General features: G+C 39.6%; 1 protein-coding gene and 1 pseudogene across 1 annotated transcript; both read left to right on the top strand.

The window, feature by feature from the left end:
• The first annotated feature begins 819 nt into the window (after nt 1-819).
• Nucleotides 820-2,710, top strand: cnpy4 (canopy FGF signaling regulator 4). Its single transcript, XM_068713873.1, has 6 exons — nt 820-985; nt 1,161-1,287; nt 1,383-1,479; nt 1,622-1,744; nt 1,898-2,015; nt 2,177-2,710. The coding sequence occupies exons 1-6, from the start codon at nt 901-903 to the stop codon at nt 2,287-2,289; spliced, it is 663 nt and encodes a 220-aa protein (XP_068569974.1). The 5' UTR covers nt 820-900; the 3' UTR covers nt 2,290-2,710.
• An 86-nt stretch (nt 2,711-2,796) lies between these two features.
• LOC137874899 (zona pellucida sperm-binding protein 3-like) lies at nt 2,797-5,481 on the top strand (annotated as a pseudogene).
• Nucleotides 5,482-13,092: the final 7,611 nt, after the last annotated feature.

Below are 13,092 nucleotides of genomic sequence, written 5' to 3'. Positions count from 1 at the left end.
AAATCTGTTTTATTTTGTTGATAAATGAGGTATTCATTTATTATTTGTTTGTTGTTGTTTTTTCATCCAGTTGTTATGACAAAATATGGAATTATTTCATATGTTCTTATTCTTGACTTAATGCCATTGGTTTTATGTTTCTGATTAAGAAAATACTTTTGAATACCCTACTTTTTATTTAAATACCGCAGCTTCTTTTCTTATATACATTATATATTATATTATATATTATAACATATTTAATAGATTATGTATTTACATAGGCTTATTACCTATATTAAGTAATGCATAGCCAATTTGTTTTACTTATTAGGTATAAACAATATAAAAATGTTGTATTCTAATGTTGAATAAATTAGTAGGCAATAGCCTGCCATCGTATGATATATATTTGCATTATATGCATTTCTACAACTATACAATGTACACATGTACTTCTTCTACATACTGACAAATAGTTTTATACTGTATATTAATAAAATATTCGTTCATACATGGCCGTATATCATTTTCGTACGAGTTCTTCACAACTATCCCAATAACTATGAACCCAGAAAATGTGTGTAAAACTACTCATAACACAATAGCAGTCATGATAAATGGGCCTGAAAACTAACTCAAATTAGAATAAATATGTTTAAACTGAACAAAATAATATGAATGAAATAAGTGAAGGTTGGAGGTAAAAAGTGCAACATAATGAAATTTATTTTCTCATTTAGTGCGAATGGCGTTTTCGTCTATCGACAATCTTCCCTGAAATCCATCCACCAGGCATCTACTAGCCGTGTCTGTTGAGATGTGCTACGCATGCGCAGTTTCAACTTGCCGAAATGCCGATGTGGCTGCCGAGATATTAAACTTTTGTCTCGCCTGAAAGTTGAAGAACAAACTGTTGCGATGAAACTTTATATCCTGGTTGTGTTTAGTGTCTTCTGTTCTGTTACAGCAGAAGAAGACGAGAGACTGCCGAACAAATGCGAAGGTAGGTACGAAGAAGCGGCACTATAGCCAGCTGTTATGACGCTATTTACGTGACGTTATGACAGCGGTATGGCACGCGTTTGCATGGTTTTGTGTCCTCGAGCGTATGCGAAAACCCTCTGACGTGTAAATAGTTTTTAAAATGGTTCAATTCCTGTGTTTCTACCGTCTGTCAGTGTGTAAGTTTTTAACGGTGGAGCTGCAGGACGCGCTGGAGAAAACCGGTCGCTCCAAAGAAGTCCTGGAGGTCGGAGAGGTGCTGGACACGGGCAAGAGAAGAAGAAAGATTAAATACAACACCTCGTAAGTCAAGTCACTTTAATAGGAAGAGGAAGACACCCTGGAGTCGAGACATTGCAAGTAAATAGCCAGTATTTAAACCTGTATTCTGACCCCAGGGAAACCCGGCTGACTGAGGCGGTGGACGACATATGTGAGCGCATCCTTCAGTATAGTGTCCACGCAGAGAGGCCCGGCAGCCTCCGATATGCCAAGGTGACGTATATCCGTTTCCCATTCATTAAATCTAGTATGTTCCACATTTAAAAGACAAATCTACCCCCAATATTTTGCTTGTTTTGTGCTCCTGTCATTGGTAATATCAAAGTTTCATCCAGCTGGTGTGTATGTTTTACAGGGTACCAGTCAGACCATGTCAACTCTGAAGAACCTGGTCCACAAAGGAGTTAAAGTGGATCTGGGTCTGCCGTTTGAGCTGTGGGACGAACCCTCTGTAGAGGTGTCAGACATGAAAAAACAGGTGTGTGTGTGTGTGTGTGTGTGTGTGTGTGTGTGTGTGTGTGTGTGTGTGTGAGACTGTTGTACATGTTAAAACGCAATCAAACTTTTCATTGTTTTAATTTGAAAGGTATTTTACGACCCTGTGTGTGTGTGTGTGTGTGTGTGTGTTCAGTGCGAGACGATGCTGGAGCGGTACGAGGACGTCGTGGAGGACTGGTACTTCCATCATCAGGACCAGAGGCTGGAGAACTTCCTCTGTAAGAACCACGTCCTCAAGACATCGGAGCAAGGTAGACGACGCGTGACCCAAAGAAAGTGTCTCATCTAAAGTTCTAGCTCCACGTATTCAAAGGCTGTTAAATACAAAGAACTCGGGTCACTCCTTCCTCTGCTGAACATGAACTGTGTCGCTCAAACCTCCATTTTGATTTGTTCTGTTTTTCTCCCTCAGAATGTATAACGGAGGCGTGGAAAGGAGACATGGGGACCAAAAGAGGGGACAAGGAGGCAGAAGGTGACAGCACACGAGAGAAGGGGACAACGCATGACGCTGGGGAGCTGTGAGGGAAATGAAAACACAGAAGGCAACAGAATAACCTCAATTTTAGCTTTTGGCTGCAAACTGCAAAGAAATGATCTATTATGACACTATTGTAGCACCAACATTTTTATGACCATTCTGGTGCCAAATCTTGTTTCTGGAGTTTATGTTTCAAACTACACTTCTTCTGTTTTATATGAATGGTGTCAGCCTTTTTAAGAACTGTTGCACCTTTTTAAACACTCAGATATTTTGGGATTAAAGTTTGAAGCCTTTGCCATTGATATGTTCGTCCTTTACAGTGTTATATTACGTGTACACGCTGTTACATCTCTCCTTATGCAAACTATATGGTACATATCAATACGTTTACTACAAATTACAGCCTTTAAATGCAATATGTACAGTTTTTCATTGTGAATAAAATGCTTTTTTTTTATAACACTTTTGGATATAAAGTTGTTTTTCTGTTCTAAAGTAACATGAAAGCAGATTGTTTTTGTGACGCTGCAGGTCGCTAATCAAGGGTGATGACTTTCAGGTGTGTTCCTCTTTGCTCATGTTGACGGCCACATTAGGAAACTTAACCAGAAGAGACGTTTTTCAAAGCACCGACCACCACAATGCCTCTCACTCCTCTGTGCTTCACACTTCCTCTCTATATTCTGTCTAGATTAGTGACACTTCAGTGCTACTCTTACCAGACCAAGCCTCTCTTCCTGTCTTTCTCGGAGCTGGCCGCCCTTGAAACAGACTCTTTGCATGAGACAAACAAACCTCACTTTGGGGATCCCGTCGGCGGTCACAACATCAAGACGTTGGTGTTGAAATGTCACGAGGACAGCATGGAGGTTGTGATGAAAGCTCATCTGTTTGACCCGGGCCGGTCTGTGGAGCCCACGCACTTGAGGCTCGGACTTGTCAGTGCCGTGCAAGATCACTGCACGGCCAGAGTGTCTGGAAACGGGGAGTACATCATCAGAGCACCTCTGACTGAGTGTGGGAGTAAAGTGACGGTCGGTGAGCTTCTTAATAATACACATTTTACATTGGTTTTACTGTGGAGTCAGCACATTTAGAAGTAAAACAGCCAGAAAACCACACTTCACTCTTAGTCATGAATCCTCCCAATGCAACAGAACCCAGCTCGTTGCTTAACGCTGCCATCTAGTGGCTTAGTATTGATGGTGCTTCGTGTGTCCTTTGTATCTGTTGTGTGTAGTTTACCCAGAGTGCTGTGCTCTACAACAACCTGCTGCTGTACTCTCCTCCTCCAGCATCACCTGGAGGCATGTTGCGAGCAGAAGAAGCTGCTATTCCAGTCCAGTGTGAATATAGAAGGTGCATTCACACAATGGTCCTGGATGCTGTGTAGAATAGCAAGCAAACTTTATTTAAACCGCAAGTACAAAGTGCTTTAAAGGGAAAGATAGAAATAAAAGACAGAACACACCTTTCAGTATAAAATCTTCAAAGTAAAAGTTATAAAATCAGTAATTTGCTATAAATTAGGCAATTTATGAGGGTAATTTCAACTCTGAATTATTCATTTTCCTACTAGTTTCTGGGATAGATATGGAAAGGATTTCTGTTGAAGCCCCTCTACCTTGCAGGAGGTACACAGTGAGCAGCCAGGCCCTGAAACTAACCTGGAAACCAACCAATCCCCCGATCTCCATCCAGTCAACACATCTGGACCTGGACTTCCACCTCAGGCTCATGACAAGTGAGTTGGATTTCAGTCGGGTCGATAATCAATCTCCTATTTACTCTAAACATGACCTATTTGGAAAATGTGAAAGAAAAGCCCACAAACAAGGCCTTAGAGCTCCTGTATTGTATGTTTTTACAACCTGTTACTATGTGGAACTGTTTTCTTATCCATACGAGCCAAATGCTCCTCTTTTAGACCTGTTTTAAAGTTATAACCTTGCTCAAATTATCCCAGAATACATCTGTGAAATGAGGTGGATTTTGTTTATGTACTCTTTGGCAAATAAAAGTAATATTTTCGTGGCTGAATCATTAAACGTACGGATATTTTTGCGGTTTTCATTCCTCAGATGACTGGAGCAGCGAGAGAAAGTCGTCCGTTTACTTCCTGGGTGAAGCGGTCAACATGGGGGCCTCTGTAGATCACCATCACCTTCCTCTGCGTCTGTATGCAGACAGCTGTGTGGCTACTCTGACCTCCGATGTGAATTCTTACCCCAGATACCCCTTCATAGACCACCACGGGTGAGTCCTTTTACGTCTTTTAATGTCTGCAGTGGTTCCTGCAATTCATTTTCCAAATGAAAACTACTTCCTTTGAACTGAATCAGGCGGCCCACATTGCATGCATGAATCTGTTCGGTTTGTGTGTACCATTCTTTAAAGAAATGCACCCAAATTACTGGTTGAATCTGATAAGGACATGCCTGCTCTTTGCAGATGTTTTACAGACTCACAGCTGGACGGCTCGAGCTCCCGTTTCCTGCCCAGAGTCCAGGACGAACTGCTCCACATTCAACTTGAACCTTTCCTCTTCCACCAGCACCACAGCCACACTGTCAGATAAGTTTCACTTATTGTTTATTTAATAATCTGCGGTTTAAAAAGAAGTGTGGCTTAAAGTGTGTGTCATACTGTCTCCTGTAGATATACATCACATGCTACCTGGAAGCAGAGCCCAGTTCAAACAAGCAGCCAGTGAAAAAGGCTTGTTGGTTTATGAGGGGAAGGTCTGTTTCACCTCTCTGTTTTATCTCTGTCCTTTCTGTCCACAATGCTGAACTTATCCAAAAGAACATAATCAAGTATGTTTTTATCCGTCAGGTGGAGGTCAGTGGATGGTGATGACGGTGTTTGTGGGAGCTGCAGCAGAGTGAAGGAGACAAATGACTTCAGTGGTGCCATGTCCAACCACAAGAGGGCGCTGAGGATCAAAACCAAGCCCAGACAAACGGGTATTGGCTCTAATACTAGTACTCAGTAGTAGTACTGAATACTCTGTATATAAAACACAGTTTGAGTCATGAAGTGACCTCTGATGTTCTGTCCTTGCAGAGCTGCACCGAACCAATTTGGGTCCACTGATATTTCTCCCGTTTAAAACACAAACATCTGTATTGAAGTGATTGAGTTAAATAAACATAAGTATCTGTGAAATATGAGGGAAAAATGAATTGTTTCATCTGCAGACTAGAGTAGGGGGGTGCTGGCACAAATTAAGCATTTCCAATATAATGTGTAATAAAGTGTTGCTGGAGCATTTTTCCTTTTTATGTTTTATTTTCAGACTCTTTCAGACCTGCAGATGCAAATATAAATATGCTTCATATATTTCGATTAGTGTCATGAAACTCAGATGGATGTTGGAATATTTGCACAATTATTATCTACTTCTAAAAATCACTGAATAAATAGCTTCCATGTAAAGATAACGGATGTTCACCACCAAAAAAAATGCTGTTTTCTGGTATTTTTAAGGGAATTCAATGGTTTTTTGGGGGTATGTTTTTTTTAGCCTCTTTTTCTCAGATGGTGGTGCTCCTCCTGTTTTGAAGCTTTTACCGGTAATCATGTGACATTACAGTCACCCATATCCAATCTTGCAGACCGTGCAGCCTGATAATCACGCCACTGTTTGGACTCATGTTGGCTGATGAAAGTCTGCAGTCTGATTGCTTTCATCATGGCGGCTTTCATCTTTGCATTGTAGCCGCTGCTAGCTGGCTGGTGAAGGCTTGAAATGTAAATGTGGAGTTCAGTTTTTTTTTTAATGCATTTCTGGTTTCTTTTTCAACGTATGGCACAACTTTAAATATCAACATCTGTCAACACCACTCATGCATTACATGCTTGACTTCTTTTGAGGATAAAACTGCCGCTGCTAGATTCCACTAGGACCATACACAACATGTGTATACTGTAATAGAGTGATGACATTGGAAGTGATTTAGGAATTTAACAAAGTTTGACCTCTGAGTGGTCAAACTTTGGACGTTTGGACAAGCTGCATTGACTCCAATTTGTTTCTCATTTAAAAGTTAAAAAAAATAATTATTTGCACTCATTTGTATTTAGGTATCTGCTTTGATTTTTGAGCTATTACATCATTTGTAAAGGTGGATAATGGACAAAAACGTACATGTTATGTACAAACAGGAGGTTGCTTTTCACTGTAAAAGGTTCTAGATTCCAAACTTGCTTCACTCTGATCTTTTCTCTTTACCTTTGATCCTTAAACGCAGCACGTTAAATTCATTTTATTGGTGAGTTTTCCTTCACAACAACAGTCTGCTCCCCTTCTCCATCCGACACCTGCCAGCACACAGTGAGGGAAGCTTGGAAAAACAAAAACATTGCATTTGGATTCATGGCAACCAGGATCATTTGCCACTCTGCTGTTTTTGCCAACCATGACTTAGAGCCTTCAGTCAAGTTTTTTTTTATATTACAGACATCTGTCTTGTTGCAATAAAACAAAATCATCATAGTTACCATCAAGAAAATACTCTTTGTAGATTTTTTGAAGAAGAACGATCCCATTTTTGTGTATTTTGTTGTGCTAACTTGTAGTGTCCAGCGGTGATCCTTGACATCGATGAGAGATCCCTGTTGCAGGTTCAGGACAGTTTGTGTCAAACGTCTGTCCATCGTTTCCTTCCTCTCCAGACTGCCGTATACATTGGAGAAGGTCAGAGGGGAGGGAACGTGAGCTCCTTGAAGATCTACTTCGACGACGGAGGGCGACCCCTGAAATGGACGGGACATGTGAGATACTTCTCCACGTTAAAAGAGGATCTTCTTACAGCCTCTCGACCTCGATATCCCGAAGTAAAGCACACGGCGAATTGTACTTTCTTTACTCTAATTGTTGACGTTTTTCAGAAGATGCTCCCGGACTAAAGGCTTGGTGGAAATATCTGCTTTTTTGTGATCCAATTTTATTGATTTTTAAGATATCCATAGGAAATTAACAAAGAAATACATTTAAAAAAAAAAATTAATTGAAAAATGTAATACAAATAAAAAATCCTACAAAATAAAATCAAAATAGATCTCCACGTAATACACTGAGGAATGTGTTATGAAAATATGTTTTTACCTAATTAATGGAAAAAAAATATATATATAAAAGAAAAATTTCAATATAATTTAAAAATGTTAAAAACTGTGATGATTATGCTTCTCCAGTATCGAGCAATGTTGGTATTGTATTGACTTTTTACCCATAGTTGTGGTTTGTTTGTAGAATGTTTGTTGTTGTAGAATATTAATATAAATATATAAATATTTTTTCTGTACCTTCATAATAAAAGTTAGTTATAAATGTAAAACAGCCCCATTTCAGATCATCAGAAAGCACATCTTTTAATTTGTGGTGCCAAACCATGCATTCGAGGTTTCTTTTGAGTGTGTCCATGGGGTGTCATTGCTCCAGTAATTGAGAAATAAATGTGGATGCAAAATAAATACATTTTCTATATGCATCACCACATTAATATCTGATTATCAAACCAAAGTACAATGCCATCTTGTTGCACTTTAAACATTTAAGCACAGATAATCCATCAAACTGACACCCTTGTTGTGAAATATGCTCTTATTCTGTCAAAGAGGCTTAAAGTTGACTTTTATAATTACACCTCTATGGTATTTTGTTTATTATGATTTGAGTCTCTTAGCACACTCTTAGCTGCAGGGTGCAAACTTTGGCAGAATGAGGCACCTGTCAAGGACCACCTGAAGTGTTTTCTTAATCAGTTTCCTCGTTTCATTTTTAGCAATCATTTCTGTTATCAATTTGTGTTATTTAAATGGTACCAACTGAGTCCCACCTCAGCTCTCTGAAATCTCTTGTGTTTATGCTCCCAAAGTGCAATATTGACGCATAAACGTGCTACTTCACCACTCAATTTACTTTATTGCACTTGTCCTGCGTCCAAGGATAGCATTTCTTAACTGCACTGTAACTACTAGACACACACACACACACACACACACACACACACACAAAGCACACACACACACACACACACACACACAAAGCACACCTGGGGAAACATTCCTCGGGGGAAGTCATCAATCAGTTTTATGGTTTTCTCTGGGAAAGTTTCCTCCTCTCCAATCAAGCGTCTTCCCTCCCTCCGCCCTCCTCCTTGATTCTCTTTCTTATATTTCCATCTGTATCAGTTTTGGTTCACATCTGAGAACGATCCACTGCAGCCAATTAACTTCAACCATTTTTCTTATTCCACTGAGGGATAATTGGAGCAAACTGGGGAGTGAGAGCTTTGCCTGGACGATACAAGATAAGACTATTACAACTGGCTTTCCTCCGTGTGCTCAATTTGCCCGCCTGTGGTAATAAAGCCAAAGGTGGAAGATCTGTGCAAGGTAGAAACAAATGTCCTCGAGCTGTTGAACTCGGTCTTAACATTATAGTTGTGTTTTTCAAGCGGAAAGAAAAAACTGCCTTGAAAGTTGAAAAAAAAAAAAGCCACTTGTCTCTAAATAAGATCAACCTGTTTCAGTTTCCCCTCAAGTGTGTTGACATTGGTTTGTTTGGTTTGTCTGATTTTCTCCAGAGCTTTTACAACAAATTCAGTGAAATTGGTTTATTTTCAGATACATGATGGCACTAAGCATGCCTTCAAGTGACTTCAGTCTAGTATCAATGATGGAAAAGGCTCTGAAAAATTCCTTCAGGAATGCAAGATGTTATGCCAAAGTGTTCAGTTATTTCAACTGAGAGACTTTTTTATGTTTTGTATTTGTCTTGACTGATTTTAAGTGGGTATTTGTTGGAACAAGCTGATGTCCCATATGTTCTTGCACCATCAGGATATCGTGACATGAATTATGTCATGTGAAACTGATTACAGTTGTCGCGTTGCTGTCCTCAGTCCTGATTACGTAGTTGTTAAATACTCAATAAATGATACAAATGGATTTAACTTTAACACTGATTGTTGCTTAATTAGTCAAACGTATATGTTGTAGTGAAATACTTATGACTTGGAATTACATTTTCAGGGTAAGAAGTGCAACCTAAATAAAACCAGAAGTACCTCGTAAAAAATCTCTACAGAGGTATTGTCAAAATGTATATGAGTATCAAATGAAAAAGTACTCAAAGCAGTTCCTTTCAGAGTTATTATTACTAATGTATTAATATGAAAGTTTAATGTCAGTTGGCTGAGATTAATTTTATTTTGTTGTTTAACCTGTAACTGTGCATCAATTACACAGTGACTGTGTAAAAGTAAAGCTAAAACACAACAATATACAAAATACTGACAAAGAAAAGTCAGGCATTGTTACTTAAGAAGTACTAATACTTAAAGTATCTAAAGTAAAAGTACTCAATTCAGAAAAATGGCCCCTGTAATGTATTTTTTTCACAAGTGAATCATGTGTTTTGAATCATAATAAAAATAGATATACTTATTTCCACTATTGCATAAATGAAGTTTCAACAGATTTTCACAATAAAGGGCCAGTATTTTAATGCGTTACATTTTGGAAGAAATAGGTTTGTTGTTGAGATCCAGTGACAACATTTCCATTAATTACTATTTAATTGTAGATTTAAAGAAACAAAACAAAACAAAAAATACGGATGAGATATTAGAAAAATTGTATGAACGTTAGACGATCTAATGAAAACGTCATGCATAACATTTTACACCTTGAAATCAAGTTTGATAGAAAATAGCGTGCTTGTTTGAGTTGGGTGAATACATTCTGCCTTGTAAAGTAGTTTGGCAGAAGCACGCTGTGCGTCCAGCAGGATGTGAGTGGCTCCTCGTGAGGTGGGAGTACTTGGCTCACTTCACTTAAATGGAGAGACGCACCACCCAGCTGATCCCGTTCATTTGTCTTCCCTCCTCCTCCTCCTCCTCCTCCTCCTCCTCCTCGTCCTCTTCCTCCAGTACCCGGTGTGTTGCCCCCTCTCGGTAGGTTTACTTCTGCTCTGCTCCTCTGCGGACGCGCTGGAGCTGGATGTCCGGACACTTGCTGCTGCGCTTCTCTTAATGATCCGGAGCAGCGAGGAGAAGGAGAATCTCTGGGACGCACATGGTGAGCCGATGTTTTTCTTCCTCTTTCCAAAGTTGTATTAGCTGTGGACTCTGCGATACTTGAGGTGTTTGTGAAGTTTTATCTGACGTTGAAGTCGCGCGTAAAGAGAAGAAATTAACGGCTGTATTTGTTTTGGCACTGAGGTCAATTATAAGACATACATTATTATTTATCTGCTAAATGTAGCTTAATTAAAAGAAAAGCATTTACCACTGCGTTGGGGTTTCTCTTCTAAATTCTAATGATCTAATAATTTACCAAGCGGACTAAGTAGCCTGACATGTTTTCTGACATCGCTCAAATTGTCCTTTTGAAATTCAGCCGATACGCGTGTATTTTATTTTATTTATTTATTTGTTATTATGTTTTTTTATAAATAAATATTTGGTTTAATTGCATTTGTTCCTCTAAATACAGGCCAAATGAATAAGTTTGCTGAAGTTTTATTTATGATTTTTAAATTGTTTCCCTCTCATGTAACTCTCCTCTCATAACATTTTTACTTTAACAACTAGGTCACAATTTCCTTATAATACCTTCATTTCATTATTGTTTTACACAAATTCTAATGTATGAAACCACTGGGCGAATCCCACTATTATTATAATATAATTGTAAGCAAATTTAAGCACATATATTAGATTTTTGTCATGTTGCTGCGGATGGAATAAAACATAACATATGAACATAACACCACAGTTTGATAAATTGGACTGGATTTAAAATTTAAAAAATGTCCTGAATGTCAAACACATACAAACACAATTCATAAGATTTTTTTTAAACATCTGAATCAAGTTGTTTGATCCAACTGGGATAACCCAACACTGTAAATATTATTGTTCCTCTCTGTGAGATAAAACTAATTGACTGCAGCCAATTTGTGCCTAACAAGTGCAATTAGCTGCACAGAGTGGAGGCAATTACGCTGCGGGCTTCACTGTTTGCTCTTGCCAAAGTAATCAGCCTAAATATGATAAACATTAATGTTTAATGAACCGTGAGCGAGTGAATCATTATTCTCGGGTCTATTAACAACGCCCGCAAAGTGCGTGTGACTGCGGGCTATTTTCCTTTTTCACGTCTGTAGTTGATTAGTTTTCCTAAAAATCCCCTTGCAGCACATGTATCCAAGAGAAAATATACCGTATTTGCTTTAATAGACGTATAAGGCCGATTGGTCCTTTTTTACTTTGTATGATATATAGGGCATACATTTCTAAGTCATGCAATTTTACAGTTGAGGGCTCGAGTGCCTATTTGAGATTTATTTTAAAACAGACTGCTGTTTATTTCCTTTTTATAATAATTTCAATAATAAGTTAGCCAACAAAAATCATGGGTGTTTTTTTTATTAGTTATTCGTTGCAGGGCTGGAGTACTGTTGTGTTGTCTTTTCCTCTTTGTTGACCCCCTGAGTGACATTTCGTGGATTCAAATGACACCAGCCAGAGGCCTTAGTTTTACTTCCATCATGCCCGAGGTTGTCGTTGGCGTGACTGCAACATGAAATCACAATGATTTCATTTCCATCTGTTTTTCAATATCAACTTGTGAAGCTGGAGCTGCTGGAGAGCGTCTTGCCAACTTGCATGAGGCTGTGAAGGGGGGGGGGGGGGGGGGGGGACAGGAAACTCACTTTTAAATATCAAGTGGGTAACATGTGTTTTTTTATTCAAAAATGAAGTAAGCAGGGCTTATGGGTCAACGCCAAGGCCGAGACACCTTCCGTGTGTGCATGGAGGTGCAGTGGGCCCCCGGGGGCCCCACTCACGCACCGGATTGGCAGTTTTGTTGGCGGTGCAAACGCGAAGGACAGAGGCCTTTAGCTAAAGATACAAGCAGCGATAATCCATTTTGTGCTGTCTGTTGCTTTCCCTTCCCGGGCCGCCCCACTAAAATTAGATTATTACACCTAAAACAGAACTCGTGGAATCCGCTCCGTGTGGAATAACACACAGATGGGCTTCCACTGTGCAGGCAGGAATGCAGTTTGAGAATACAGACCGCATACGTAGCCTTCCTCTTCTCACCCGAAAGCCCAGGGTTGTATTTCTGACCGGCTGAGGACAATTGCAAATTAACAAAGGTGTCAGTGTGGTAACATGCACCAACAGGTGCCTTGCTTCAGCTTCAAACATGTAGGCTGTAAGAGAGAGAGAGAGAGAGAGAGAGAGCTTATATAATTTATCATATTTATTTAAAGGCTCTGTGTCTTGGAGCAGAGCTGCAATGTAGAACCCTGGGAAATCTTCCCAGCTTGAGCAGCTTATATCAGCTTGATAGAAAACTGTGTCTGTGTTTATTTGTGCAAACCACTGTTTAGTCTTTTGAAACTCATCACCGAGTCGCAAAGCAATTTAACATATCTGCCTCCGTGTTGCTGGCCCGGGCTGCTCGCCCATGACGAGGAATGTTAAAACGTGTGAGACAGGCCAAATCCAGCTCATCTGCTCTCCAGAGCAGCTCCAGACCCGGACAGGCCCGCAGTTCGAAAGTGTGAACAGGCCAAGGAGAGTTGACAGGTAGCAAGAGAGAATACCACACGCAGCAGAGGTTTCCTCGCTTGAGTTACAGAGCCTCAAGTCCTCTAAATCACAATAAATGAGATTGTTGCAGCAGAACAACACTCTAAAATGCTAATTTATCCAAACACTGATAAATCTCCATGCTGCCACTCCTTGATGATCCTATTTTACTCATACGTTCTTATGTTCCCTGCCCTTTCCTTTTAGATTTTTTCCTTTAAGCCATTA

The sequence above is a fragment of the Cebidichthys violaceus genome, unplaced genomic scaffold (genome assembly GCF_023349555.1).
Source record: "Cebidichthys violaceus isolate CVI_PGR_0920_01 unplaced genomic scaffold, fCebVio1.0.p SCAF_19, whole genome shotgun sequence".
Taxonomy (NCBI): domain Eukaryota; kingdom Metazoa; phylum Chordata; class Actinopteri; order Perciformes; family Stichaeidae; genus Cebidichthys; species Cebidichthys violaceus.
The sequence above is the reverse complement of the archived record's forward strand: the minus strand, read 5'-3'. Positions and strand labels throughout refer to the sequence as shown.